Source organism: Dendropsophus ebraccatus, chromosome 3 (assembly GCF_027789765.1).
Source record: "Dendropsophus ebraccatus isolate aDenEbr1 chromosome 3, aDenEbr1.pat, whole genome shotgun sequence".
NCBI classification, from domain to species: Eukaryota; Metazoa; Chordata; class Amphibia; order Anura; family Hylidae; genus Dendropsophus; species Dendropsophus ebraccatus.
Genome location: NC_091456.1, coordinates 32,209,940 through 32,224,828, shown reverse-complemented (window position 1 = coordinate 32,224,828; position 14,889 = coordinate 32,209,940). Strand labels below are relative to the sequence as shown.

Sequence of the window (14,889 nt, the reverse complement as noted above, 5' to 3'; positions counted from 1 at the left end):
GATGTGTGTACGCTCCGGCAGGGATCCCATTAAAAATAAAACTATGTCCCACTACGGCCATAGTTTTGCGGCGAGAACTACGGCCGTAGTTTTACGTAGTGTGAACATAACCTTAAACCGAATTCCAATACAGAAATATAATGATATAAAGAATTCAAATACAGACTGGTCTATATGCTGTGTGCTCAATTTGTTATGTGATTTCTCCATAGCAATCATGGCTGAGCTTTTATTCTTATGGTGTGTTTACACAGACAGATTTATCTGACACATCAGACCCTTGTTGTCTCCGTTTTTATCAATCCCCCAAATACATAAAAGTTGTAGAATTAAAACTTCAAATTCATAAAGTTTCTCCTATTTATAGGAAAGGTATTGTTATTCCTAAGTAGCAGTACAAGTTCTGCATACTGTACCTAGTAACATATGTATTACAAGGCTCCTAACCCCTCATGCAGATGGCTGGTTTATGACTCAGCAGAACCTCTGTGTTGTACTCCGAGCTGCCTCACTGTGTCTGTATGACTGCAGTTTCATGTACTGACTCATAGATTCCTTTATAAATCTGACTGTAACAAATGAATGGCATATTCCACTGCATGATCTATTAAAGAACCATTATTTTGGGAAGGTATACCTAAAGCTATACTGTGTACAGGCACCATATGGTAACTCACACAGTTTCTCTCTCCATTCTTTGCTTAAAGATAGAATTCCTTTTCAACCATATTTTAATGCATCTAAGGACAAAAAAATGTATATGCAATGTCCTAGAACAGGTGTATCATTGTTGTTCTGTATGTTTGTGTTGGTTGGTATTACCAAGTCTTCTGGGCTGAAGGTGTCCTATTGCACTTCTGCCACTAGATGGTGCGCAGTTTGTTTTATTATTGCCAGGCACTGCTAAAAGGAAAGGTGAAAAGGATTAAGTGTAAATGTGACCAAAGTCATGCTTTGCCACCAACTTTGAACCAATCCCTCTTGAGTGTACCTCACACTATTTCCTCCTCTATTGAGTTAACCTATCACAAGACATACTCACAGTCTTCCTATGTCCTCTTCTTTAATCAGTATAAGTATAAACCAACCGGCACGCCAAGGAAAGTTTGTTTCCCAATCCCAACACTCGCTTCTTTCCTCTTTAATGTTTATTCACTCAAAGCAACACTGCACGCGTTCCAATCAACACGGCCTGTTTTAACAGCATGAATTAGAACAGTCTCGGTGGAACATCCAATCAGTTAGCTCCCTGAAGCCTTTATATAGTTGTGGAGTAGATTACTCCGCTCAATATTTTAGTTAGATTAAGTCAGACTCAGAGCAATTATCAAGAGTGTCTCATCTGAGAGACTGTCTAGGGCCATCTGTGGGGTCCCAAGTTTATTCTTGATTCTCCACAAAGAGTTCCTGGGCTAATGAAACCTGTGGTGACCAAGGACTTATCCATGCTGAGGGGCTATCTTTTCTTCCTCTCAAGTGCTCTAATAACAGACAGGAGCCTTAGAACATCAGCATTTTGGAAAGAGCAATTGAAGCCGATTGACTGTGCTGCAACTCGCTAGGTCCTAAGGAGAAATCCGATGGCTAGCTTACCCACATAGCAGGGCCTGTGTTCCTGGATTTGTGTCACTCTTTGCCCTCAACCAGCAATAGGCAGATCTTTATAGCCGTGGATACAGGTACTTTTCTCTCAAATACTACTCTTAAGGTAGCCCACTGTCCTCAAAGTAAATTCCATTTAATTTTTTTGAAGCCTGTGTACCTGCTAGAGCAGTGATTTACAAGTCTATCCAAGAAACAAGAGACTTTCTTAAAGTGATATAGTCACCTTACTCTATGTGCTGTTCTCCACACTGTCCACAAGCTTAGATGCTGCACATTCAATATATACCTGTATAAAGCTTGTCTGTGTCTTCTTTCTGCTCTAAAATTGCTTTATTTTATCGATGGACAGTGTCACCTAGGTGGGGCTTCATGGCAGCTAGGCACTCTACTCACTCAGGAGCCTAACAGCCACTGTCCATATAGGAAAGTTGGCCCAACTGCTGTGAAGCCCCGCTTAGATGACACTGTCCATCGATAAAATGAAGTAATTATAGAGCAGAAAGAAGACACAGACAAGAGTTATACAGGTATATATTAAATGTGCAGCATCTAAGCTTGTGGATGGTGTGGAGTAACGGGGGGAGGGGTGTGAGACAATATCACTTTAAGATTTTATATTCATTGGAGATTTATCAAACATGGTATAAAGTGAAACTGGCTCAGTTGCCCCTAGCAACCCATCAGATTCCAAGACAGTTTGGAAAATGAAAGATGGAATCTGATTGGTTGCTAGGGGCAACTGAGCCAGTTTCACTTTACACCATGTTTGATAAATCTTCCCCATTATTCCTACTAAATCAGTGAGTCCAACTGTTTCAAGTACATCCGAAGTATAAAAGGGACTACTTTCAAGCTAACCTGTTACTGCACCTTGCTAATGAAAAGAGGTTTATCGTGTCCTGTGCCTTTAAGAAACCTTTCAGTAAAGGTTCCAACGTGTTTAGGTTACAGTTGGACTGTGATTCCTCTGCACTACACCTGCACCTACACTGTTCTTCAACGAGCATGTGATGGGATCCAGGTAGGGCATATACCAAGCCGAGAGCTGTGACAAGTGCCGCAGCGGCAACACAACACCTGCCCAGGTAACTACCAGCATCCAACAGTTATCACATATATGTCTAATACAAATCTTTGTTAGATACAGAAACAGTGGAGCTGTTCTCGCTATATGTGTAGCTCGATGCAAGCTAGTCCAGTTTTGTTTTGTTTTTTGGTTATTTTTTTTTAATGAATTCTAGTCTTGTAGACGTAAATTGTCGTTTGTAAGCCTTTGAGGCAGGGTCCTCTCTTCCTATGCACCAATCTGTTGTTGTTGTTGTTAATATTAATATTATTATTATTATTATATTGATGGACATGCATGTACAGTACTATAATAGGTCTGCTAGTGTAAGATAAAGTCCTATCCATCCAGTTTGATAGAGGTGGGTGTGAAGCAGCCTTTCCATTGTTCAATATGGAGTCCCCACAGTTAAGCTTTTACCCCACACAAACCCATCCCTGTCTAATACCTTGCTAGAAAGATTCTATATTAAGCATCTACTGTACATGTTTTTCAGGTAATTTACATGAAAGAGGGGCTGTTGTCTTTTGTGATATTTACAGGAGACTTAATGTAGCTCCGCCAATACCAGACGTTGTATTTCATGACCTTCTATTTCCAATGTTATCAGAAGGAATTTCCTTTTTTTAATCACAAACAATACAGAAGGAAAAGCAGCACTCAGGCCGTCAATATAAGAGGGAACTTTCAGAGCTGCCGAGCTCTAAAGGAATTGGTCTCTCTACTCAATAAGCGGTGACTGTACAGTTACTTGGATTTCTGCTACTTGCTAGTCTTACATTCCTTTTCTCATCAATCAGGACACAATCCTTCAATTTCGGTGAAAGTACTTAGTGATTTCCCCTTAGAAGTTTCTACCCTTTGTGCGGCTTCACCAACTAAACATCCTCTATTACATGTTTTGCAGTTATTCACAATAATTGCTCAAATAAGTTAACGATTGGCAATTTTGTAAGAATTTCCGTAGCTGAAAAGAAAAGAAGAAATCTGTCAATTTATGAGAAACTTTGCTCTTTGCTTTTGATAGCTGCCCCCTTCTTTACAGTATAATAAAAATTGTCATATACTCACATGATCATATTTTAACTCACTGCCTTACATTATGCCAAAGTATTAATTTCATCCGAAGGATCTTTTTTTTTTTTTTTTTTTTCAAATATGGTGGTACTTGTTCACCAGCAACGTTAAAGATTAATACTTAAAGTGAATCTGTACCCCCCCCCCCAACCACAAGTTCCTTTGCTTTGATGGTTATCTGCCATCAAGTTCTTTCCTGTCTCGTCGTTTAAATTGCCTTCTTTGGGGTGAAAAAGCACATGTACTCCAGAGAAGCACTTCATAAGTTCTTCAGAGGAGTTACAAAGGAGAAATTCTACCCAGTGGCGATGCTGAAGACAAGGAGAGCAAAGAGGAAGACCTGGGAGTAGGGATGGTCCGAACCCTCCGAGGTTCAGGTTCGTATGAACCCGAACGCTCGGCATCAGATTCCCGCTGTCTGGGAATGGCTGTATCCCAGTTTTCCAGGCGGTCCTCCCGCTGGATCCGCCCGCTGCACGGAGCGGGCAGACAGCGGGAATCATTACCGAGAGTTCGGGTTCGTACAAACCCGAACCGAACTCGGTTCGGACCATCCCTACCTGAGAGGCATTGCAGGCCTAGGGCACAGACACTCTAGGCTCCACTTCATTGACACTGCTCCTCTGGGTTAGAAATGCGTTTTTTACCCCTAAAAAGGCACCAAGAGCCATTTGAATCCCATGATAGGAAAGGACTTGATGGCAGCTAACCAACAATACCTGCGGTTTTGGGGTGATGGTGGGGAATTATAGGTTGGTATAAAATCCCTTTAAATATTCCCCACCCACATACAAACCCGCCTTTCCTAAAACTATGGGAAAAGATATTGGTAAAACTTTTACCCTATTCAATACTTCTTAGTTCACACAGAACATTTAGGTGTGTTATTTTTTAAAAGAACCGAAACATAGTGATCTCTAGGCGGTTAGATGCCTGGTGTAACTTTCTAATAAAGCCCGACTAAGGGGTCCTATTACACGGAGCGATTTTTAATGATTATGGTGTGTTTACACAGGCAGATTTATCTGACAGATTTTGGAAGCCAAAACCAGGAATGGATTTGAAAAAAGGAGAAATCTCAGTCTTTCCTTTATGATCCGTTCCCTGTTTATGGTCTGTTCCTGGCTTTGGCTCACAAATCTGTCAGATAAATCTGCCTGTGTAAACGCACCATCAACGACTAATGGTAAACGATCTCTAACGAGATTGTTTATTGTTAACCTGAAATTGTTCACCATATTACACAGAACAATAGTCGTTAGTTAGGATCGTTACTACGATCGTTATTGCAGTTGTTACTATGATCGTTTATTCCTTCTGATCCCAGCAAAACAATGAACAATGTGCAATTACACTGAACGATTAGTGAACAAATGCGGAACTTGAGCGAACGAATGTGGAATTACAGCGAACAATTAATGATGATTTTAGGTTAAGATCTAAATCAATAATCAATGGTATAAGTTTTTGATCGTTGTCTGCAATTACACAGAACGATAATCGTTTAAATACGAACTATATAACGATTTTTCACACAATAGTCTTCCCGCGTAATAGGGCCCTAACTCAGATATTTGTTGGCAATCCCGAACAGACCAAAGGACACTCTCACAGACCTATTAGCATTGCCATTCTTATGGGTTTGTTCTATATCCGACACCTGTAGTAAGTAACTCTATTTGTGAAACAAATATCTTTTCCTGTCCAGAAGTGGCCTTTTTGGCCCTGGATCCTAAAGTCAAAAATATACCTATTGCAATAATTACCAACCATAGCGAGATTGTTTTGATCTAGCCCTTGGTTATCCCAAAATGTTCCTTCCATGGAAGAGTGGAAAACTATGGCTTACCAGATTTACTATCTCAAAGAGTTGTCGCACTGGGAATCCCATACCAAACATTTGGCGCAAAAAATGACACCTCACACAGCCCCATAGACCAAAGGATAAAAGCGCTATAAGCCTGGGAATGGAGCGATTTTAAGGAACATATATTTGTTAACAATGGTTTGAATTTTTTACAGGCCATCAGATAAAAGAAGTTATACATGTTATATATCATTTTAATTGTAACATGAGGAATATATATAACAAGTGAGTTTTACCCCAGGGTGAATGGCGTAAAAACAAATCCCCCCCAAATAAACAAAATAATCATTTATTTTTTTTCTGGCTTTCCAGTGTACTTTATGAAAGTACAATTAGTGGCGCAAAAAATAAGGGCTCATGTGGGTTTCTAGGTGGAAAAATGTAAGTGCTATGGCCTTTTAAACACAAGGAGGAAAAAACAAAAATGCAAAAATCGAAATTGGCTCTGTCCTTAACCCCTTAACGACATCGGGCGTAAGTATACTCCCCCGCAGGGTGGGCTTTAACGCAAACGGGCGTATACTTACGCCTGATGTTTCCCCGATCGCTGTGTGTTCACACACAGCAGTCGGGGAAGATGGCCTGCTATAATGTATAGCAGGCCATCTCTGCTCGTCGGCACGGGGTTAACCCCTCCTGTGCCGACGATCGCTGCTATATGCTGATCAATACAGATCAGCATATAGCAGCTGAAAACAGCTTGGCGATTGGTGCTGTCCGAGACAGCACCAATTGCCATTAGTGTCCCCACTAAAGATGGCCGCGGTGCCACCCCTACGATCGCCATGATAGGCCGGCCAGTACCGTGATACCATGATAGGCCGGCCCATCACGGCGATCATACTGTAAAAAAACAGTGTCACCGGGTTCTGCAACCCTCAGCTAGGTAGCTGAGGGGTGCAGAACAGGTGTGTGTGGTGCAGGTGTACCATACTCACCTGAACTGGGCGTCCGGAGCGACGATCTGCGGTCCGCGCCGTCCTCGCGTCTTCTCCGCGTCATTTCCGGGTTCGGTCATCCAGCGTCGGAAATCTTCGTAAACACTCGGGTCCTCGGGTTTGGCGGGCCTCAGCAATCTCCGGCAGCGTCGCTCTACTGCCCCGTAGCGGCTGATCAGTGAATATCATTCACTGATCAGTTGCTTTGGGTTAAAAAGATTTTTATTTATTTTTTTTCCAATTTTTTTTTCTTTTTTTTTGCACCCTAACGCCGCTGAGTGCTGATCAGCATCGCACGTAAGTGCGCCGCTGATCAGAAACTCCTCCTTTTTGGCGTAGGGGCGTTTTTTCCCCCTACATCCTACCGCCACTGTCTGCTGATAAGTGGCGCACATAAGTGCGGCATTTATCAGCAACTCCTTTCTTGGCGTAGGGATATTTTTTCTTACTGTCAAAAAAACACGTAAAAAACACTACACTACATTACACTACATGAAATAAAGTTTTACACTACACTACATTACACATTTACATACCCCATATACCAATCCCCGTATAAAGATCTCCTCCAGGGTGTTTTCGGCGTCGGACGCATACGTTATTATTGCCTCCGACACCGAAACAGCCAGTGAGGATGAATGTGGGGATCCTTCTTTCCTCCATTCATCCTCATCATCCAGTGACGTGTCTGGGGGTAGCATAGCGTACGCTGCACCCCAGACACGTCTTTTCCGCCAGTACCGTCCCAATAAGAGATGACGGTATGGTGTGAAACTCTCCAAACTCTGTGAGAGTACCTCAGGGTACACTTACAGATTTAGGGTACGTGCACACTGCGGAATGGCGAAGGATAACCCTTTGTGCATTCCGCAGCTGGCACCCGCCGGCGGACTGATGTGGGCGTGCGTCTCCACCCGTGTCATAGACTCCATCCTATGCACGGGCGGATTCCGTAGTCCGTCCAAAGAATGAACAAGTTCATTCTTTGGACAGAGGGCATAGAATGGAGTGTGACACGAGAGGAGACGCGCGCCTCCATCAGTCAGCCGGCGGCTGCCAGCTGCGGAATGCACAAAGGGTTATCCTTCTCCATTCCGCAGTGTGCACGTACCCTTAAAATGTATGATGGAAGGGACACCCGAATCCAGCCCCCAGATGCCCCCCCCCCCAATCCTCCGAGTTAGTGGGGAGATCATTCGGGAACTGATCTTCCCAGTGCTGGATAAAGGTTACCACCCGTACGGGGATAACTTTTATACCAGCACCCCCCTCTTCCGGTCCCTTGCTGCCCGAGCTACTGTAGCTTGCGGCACGATCCGAACATATCAGAAGCAGTAATAAAGCCCTAATATTTAGCAGGATGCCATGATGCAATTGAAAGCCTCTGTGTGGCCAGGACAGTAGAAACCCCCCACAAGTGACCCCATTCTGGAAACTACACCCCATAAGGAATCTAACAAGGGGGGCAGTGGGGATATGGCCCCCTGGTGACGGGCACATTTGTGCTGTGAAAATGAAAAATTTTTATTTTTTATTTTCTCGGCACATGTTCCACATATGTGCCCGTCACCAATGGGGTCCATATGCTCACTGTACCCCTTGTTGGATGCCATGATGCAATTGAAAGCCTCTGTGTGGCCAGGACAGTAGAAACCCCCCACAAGTGACCCCATTCTGGAAACTACACCCCATAAGGAATCTAACAAGGGGGGCAGTGGGGATATGGCCCCCTGGTGACGGGCACATTTGTGCTGTGAAAATGAAAAATTTTTATTTTTTATTTTCTCGGCACATGTTCCACATATGTGCCCGTCACCAATGGGGTCCATATGCTCACTGTACCCCTTGTTGGATTCCTTATGGGGTCTAGTTTCCAGAATGGGGTCACTTGTGGGGGGTTTCTACTGTCCTGGCAGCACAGGAGCTTTTTAATTGCGACATGGCCTCCATCCTCCATTCCAGCCTCTAAATGGCGCTCTGTCCCTTTGGTGGCTTGCTCTGTGCCCATATGGCACATTATGTCCACATGTGGGGTATTTTCGTACTCAGGGGAAATTACCCTAAGGCTAGACCAACATTTAGTGTAAAAAATGTTTAATTTTTACACTAAATCATTGATCTTGTCTTAATTTTTTCATTTTCACAAGGGGTTAAAAGATAAAAAAAAAAACTAAATGTGTAGAGCAATTTACCCTGAGTACGGAAATACCCGACATGTGGACATAAAGCGCCATGCGGGTGCCCGCTTGGCACTTTATGTCCACATGTGGGGTATTTCCGTACTCGGGAGAAACTGCGCTACACGTTTGGTGTTTTTTTTTTCTTTTATCCCCTTGTAAAAATGAAAAATGAATGCTAGAACAACATTTTAGTGTAAAAAATAGAATTTTTCCTTTTTTACACCACATTGTTCTGAAAATCTGTGAAGCACCTGTGGGGTCCAGATGCTCACCGCACCCCTTGTTACATTCCTTGAGGGGTGAAGTTTTTTAAATGGTGTCCCTTTAGGGGTGTTTTTTAGGTTTTGGCACCCCAGAGCCTCTGCCAACCTGAAGTGGTACAGTCAAAAATGACCAAATATAATGGAGGCGTTGAAATTCACTAGGCACTCCTTTATATCTGAGGCTTGTGGTTGCGTCAAATAGCGCAATAGGGCCACATATGGGGTATTTCTATAAACTGCAGAAACGGAGCAATCAATATTGGGGTGCATTTCTCTGCTAATAGGTTTATCATTATGAAAGATATTGGATTACAATAAAATCTGCTTTTGTAGAGTTGGGGGGGGGGGGCAGTTTCTGAAATGGGGTGCTTTGTGGGGCTTTCTAACACACAGTCCCCTGAAATAAACTTTAAACCTGAAAAGGTCCCTAAAAATATCTGATTTTGAAATTTTACTGAAAATTTGGAAAATTGCTGCTAATGTTTTAAGCTTTCTATTGTCTAAAAAAAAATGAAATATAGTTTATTAAATGCAGCCAACATAAAGTAGACATGTTGCTAATGCTATTTAATATATAATTTATGTGGCATAACCATTTTCTGTATAAGCAGAAAGGTTTCAAAGTTGGAAAAATGCATTGTTTTACAATTTTTCACATTATTTTGGTGTTTTTCATAAAGATTCGTTATGAGTATCAACTCCAATTTACCAGAAATGTAAAGTACAATATGTCACGAGAAAACAATCTCAGAATCAGCCAGATAGGTAAAAGCATCCCGAAGTTATTAATGAATAAAATGACACTGGTCAAATTCATAAAATTTGTCTCTGTCCTTAAGGCCATTTCAGGCTCTGTCCTTAAGAGGTTAAGGGGTTAACCCAAACTATATACATTTCAGGCACATGAAGAATGTTTGAGTGCAGTGAAATGCAAAATTTTCACTAAACTTGTTATTAAAAGTACTTGGCTATCCAGACATTATATAGTTTATTTCTATTATTATTTTTTATTTTTTATTTATTTTTTTGGGGGGGGGTAATGGAGGCGCCAGACGTTCATTATGTTCAGGGATTGAGGAGCTTGTTGAAGTGCCGATAGAGATTTTTGCGGTATATAGGAGTGCTTATTAGCGGTATCGAGGGAGGTTCTAAGGCTATGTTGAACAACATGTTGAACCACCAACGATACCTTCTGCAAAAGATTTGAGTAATTTTAGGGTTTTTAACATCCATGGAACATGACCTGTATTTGGTGCATAGAGTGAGGGTATGAGCTCAGTGGAGGAATACTGTACATAAAATGGTTCCAAAATCTGGTAAAATTTGCACCAAAAAACTATGTTACATCAATTTTACCACAGATTCCACTTGTTTTATACTCCCTTTCAGTTTACATAGTAAAGGGGTGGCGCTTCAAGGTAAAGAGTTGGGGCTAATAAAGCACCAACACACACTGAATATGCCGATTATACCTGATTTGAAGATGATTTTGACAAAAACACCTTATAAATAGAGACAAGTAAACTGTTCTACTTATGAACAATAATATCTATCTATTATCTATCTATCTATCTATCTATCTATCTATCTATCTATCTATCGACGTTTCAACAACCTCACGTTGTCATTTTCAAGCAATGTGAGGTTGTCGAAACGTCGCACCTATGAACTATTGCTGTGCTATGCACCTGTTCTTTATATGATATTTTGCACAAAATAAATTTGGATTTTTTCACCTGAATGGAAGTGCTGCGGAATATTTTTACTTTGTTAATCACATGGTCCGGAGTCAAGACCTATCTGCTGGCACCCGCCCATATCGTTTGAAAGAGTGCTGCTTCATGATTTGAACTCTATCTATCTATCTATCTATCTAAATCAGAAGAATACCGCAGCACTCATGGTATTCTTTTGATTTATATTAGCTATACCGGGTGGTCGCTGGTATATACCGCCTGGCACCACATCTATCGTTACACGAGTGCTGCATTCATTCTGAATTTCTCTTATCTATCTATCTATCTATCTATCTATCTATCTATCTATCTATCTATATACAACGTGAATGTCAGCAGCACTGCTTGGAGCTTGGTTTGGTGGGTGCCAGCTGGAGAATCCAGACCACGGATTAAGGAAATAGCAAAAGTATTCCAACAGCACTCCGAAGTAGTGAAAAAAATGTGTGATTTATTCCATCTTCAAAATATGCAGCACAGCAAACAATAGCAAACAACGTTTCTGCCGTCTCACACGGCCGTTTTCACATTTTCGTGTGTTACAACAATTCACTCGCTCACCACAGAAGTCTTTGAGACAGTGTGTCCGTGAAACTGGAGTGAGTCGCTCGAGTGTTCGGCGAATTTTGAAGACAGCAAAGTGGAAGTGCTACATCCCTTGATTGCTACACGCAATGAACGAGACGACCCAAATCGTAGAATGGAGCATTGCGAGTGGTTTAACAACATGGTGTGCAACGATGACGAGTTTGCAGAGATGATTGTGTGGTCTGATGAGGTACAGTTCAAACTCAATGGTACAGTAAATCGCCACAATTGCATCTACTGGGCCGCCGAAAATCCGAACGTCCATGTCGACAAAGCCGTGAATTTGCCAGGAGTAAATGTGTGGTGTGGGTTGTCGTACCGGGGCTTGATTGGATCATTCTTCTTTGACGGCACAGTTACCGGTGAGGTGTACCTTCATAAGCTTCAGACATCCATTTTACCTGCCATCCGAGACCTGTATGGAGACGGAAGATTTTACTTTCATCAAGATGGTGCCCCAGCCCACTACCAACTTCATGTTAGGGCGTATCTCGACGAAAATCTACCAGGAAGATGGATAGGCCGTAGAGGTGCTGTACAGTATCCACCACGTTCCCCAGACTTAACTCCTCTGGACTTTTACCTTTGGGGAACACTAAAGGACGTTGTTTATCGACAAAAGCCACGCACATTGGATGAACTTCGAGAATCCATCGTACATTCATGTGCAAATATCGAACTGAACACGTTGCAGTCAGTAGTTCGTGCTGCAGTTCGGCTGCATCGTTGGTGTGTGGATGTGAATGGTGACCATTTCGAACACCTACAGTGATATCTTTAAGTTGGACTTTAAGCTACACTTTCACCAAATATGAGACAACTCCGTCAATTAGTTTGCAAGTTATGGACTTTCAAACAGTGGATACATTTTTTTGGACCACTCTGTATATATATTAAAATATAAACATGACTAACATAATGTGTTTACTGTTCTTAATTGAGTTTAGCAAAGCAGCCGGAAATTCATTTTGTAAGTTTCAAAATTTTTGGTAAAACTTGTTAAGATTTGCGAATTGAATCTTAACGAATTTCATTAAAACAGCCAAAACTATAGTAGCTACAATACTGGGGCTATTACCGAAGGACGAATTTGCTAAAGCATGTTGTGGTAAAAGTATCAATAATCGGAAAATCGCTATTTAATAAATGTTAATCATCCAGTCAATCATCCAATTTCCGCCATTCCTCTCCTCTCTGTCCCTATATCACTCTGTTAGTCTCTCCCTGCTCTGCTGTAACTGCCTGCTGCCATCCTGCTCTCTCCTCCACACACAGCCCACTGGCCAACTCCGTTACCTAAACACCTTATCTAGAAGGTGAAGGGGAGCTGACATCCCATTGGATGGGTGCTAGGGATTATGGTTAATCCCTTTCTCCCGTCCAGTGACGCTCCAGACAGCATGTGCGGCCGCCATTTTTTTTTTTTTTGTGACTTTCCTCAATGAATCGGCAGGAATTGACAGCGAATAGATTAGCAGCGAAACTTGATTCGCCAGATTCGCTTTTCTCATCTTTAGTTCTAACCTTTGATTTTCTATAATATGACCATAATTATAATATTATAGTATTACTACATATACAGTCTAATGAGCAATAGATGGGAAGGCTGCATATTCTAAAAAAGAAATACTTACCGCCTACTGAAACCTATTTTGATTGTACGACATCCATTGCTTTGAGATTAGAAGAAGTGGTATAAAAAAAGAAAGCTACAAACTAATAGGTGTACTATATTACTAGATACACTGTGTAGTTAATGTTTGTGCGTTTGAATGCTTATAAATTGTATTCCTATTACCCAGGTATTTTTACCACTGATAAGAGTAACCACGGTCAGTAAAAGAACAGTTTCTGCATGCTAAAATTGTGTTTGCGGTGAGAAAGTTGTTCTTCCAAATAACAAGTTGTTGGAGATAAATGGCGAGCTGCTGGATATCGGTAACAGTGCTTTAGGGAGGACTCGGTAAGATTAAATGTAAGCACTGTTCTTTTGAATAGAAATGACTAATTTCCATGGTTTTGTCACTTTCTTCAGTAACGTATGATTCATGATTCTAGCATTTTGCCATCCGGGGATGTTTTATCATGCTTTATGGTGACAGAAGTTAAATGTCACCTCACAAACGTATTGGAAAGTAACTTGGCGAGTTAATGATATTGCTTTAGCCGGCTATTTTACTTGCTGCACATCTAATCCTACCGTAACATTTTCTGAAGCGCTTTTCCCTATTTCGGATCTGTGTAAGAAAACAGTGTAATTGGACGGTTCTTTCCATGCAGGTTTGATATGCAGTTAGCTCAAGCCATCGGAGAGGCTGCCTTTGAGAAGAGCTTACGGGAGAAGGTGACCCAGGAGAATACATCCTGCCGATGGGAAGTTGGAAAGCTCCGCCAACAGTTGGAGGTGAGATTGCAAAAATAAAAAAATATATTTTTCTGGCGATCGATATATTGTCAATCTCCCTAAACTGAATGGCTATCCTTCAACACAATATTATAGTATACATATAGAATTTAAAGGGGTACTTCGGTGAAAATCTTTTTCTTTTAAATCAACTGGTTTCAGAAATTTATATAAATTTGGAATTTACTTCTATTTAAAAAATATCAAGTCTTCCCATACTTATCAGCTGCTACACCTTCTGCAGGAAGTGATGTTTTCTTTCCAGTCTGACACAGTGCTTTCTGCTGCCATCTCTGTCCCAGACAGGAATTGTCCAGAGCAGGAGAGGTTTTCTATGGGGATTTACTACTGCTCTGGACAGTTCCTGACATGGACAGAGGTGGCAGCAGAGGGCACTGTGTCATACTGGAAAGACTACACCACTTCCTGCAGAATGTGCTGTCACAGTGCTCTCTGCTGCCACCTCTGTCCAAGACAAGAAATGTTCAGAGCAGGAGCAAATCCCCATAAACAAACCTCTCTGGCTCTCCAGATTGGAAAGAACACCACCAGTTCCTTTCTCGGACTAAGGGGGCAGCAGAGAGCACGTTCTGCAGGAAGTGTTTTTTTCTTTTCAGTCTGATAGTGCTCTCTGATGCCACCTCTTTCCATGCCAGGAACTGTTCAGAGCAGTAGTTAATCCTCATAAAAAAAACTATCCTGCTTTGGACAGTTCCTGTCTGGGACAGAGGTGGCAGCAGAGAGCACCATATCAGACTGAAAAGAATACACCACTTCCTGCAGGACATACAGCAGCTGATAAGTACCGTATACATGAGATTTTTAAATAGAAGAAAATTACCTCCCCCAGTGCACCAATTCCACCCACCTCTGGCTAGCCTGCTACGTTAATATTCATTAAAAAGGGATGGTTTGGTGTCCTGGGGGCAGTATTCCCACCCCCAGTGCACCAAACTGCCTTATTAGCCTAATAATTTAAGTACAAACTGCATCAAAACTGTGATGTGGAAGAAAGCAAGTAAGTTACCTTCATCCTCAGCACCCCGTGCATAATGGGACACATGAGCAGTTTAGTTTCCCTTTAACTAAGAGATGTATAAAGGGGATTCCAAGTCATATCTTAAGTCATAATGTTAATACTAGAATTACCAACTTAATTCCTCAA

General features: G+C 41.7%; 1 protein-coding gene across 3 annotated transcripts in view; it reads left to right on the top strand.

Moving 5' to 3' along the window:
- MYO18B (myosin XVIIIB) overlaps positions 1 to 14,889 on the top strand; it is a 402,342-nt gene that overhangs the window by 246,647 nt on the left and 140,806 nt on the right. For all 3 annotated transcript variants that reach the window (XM_069961327.1, XM_069961329.1, XM_069961328.1), the window contains one exon: positions 13,601 to 13,724. In XM_069961327.1, the coding sequence (XP_069817428.1) occupies positions 13,601 to 13,724 (124 nt within the window). The remainder of the gene's footprint in view (positions 1 to 13,600; positions 13,725 to 14,889) is intronic.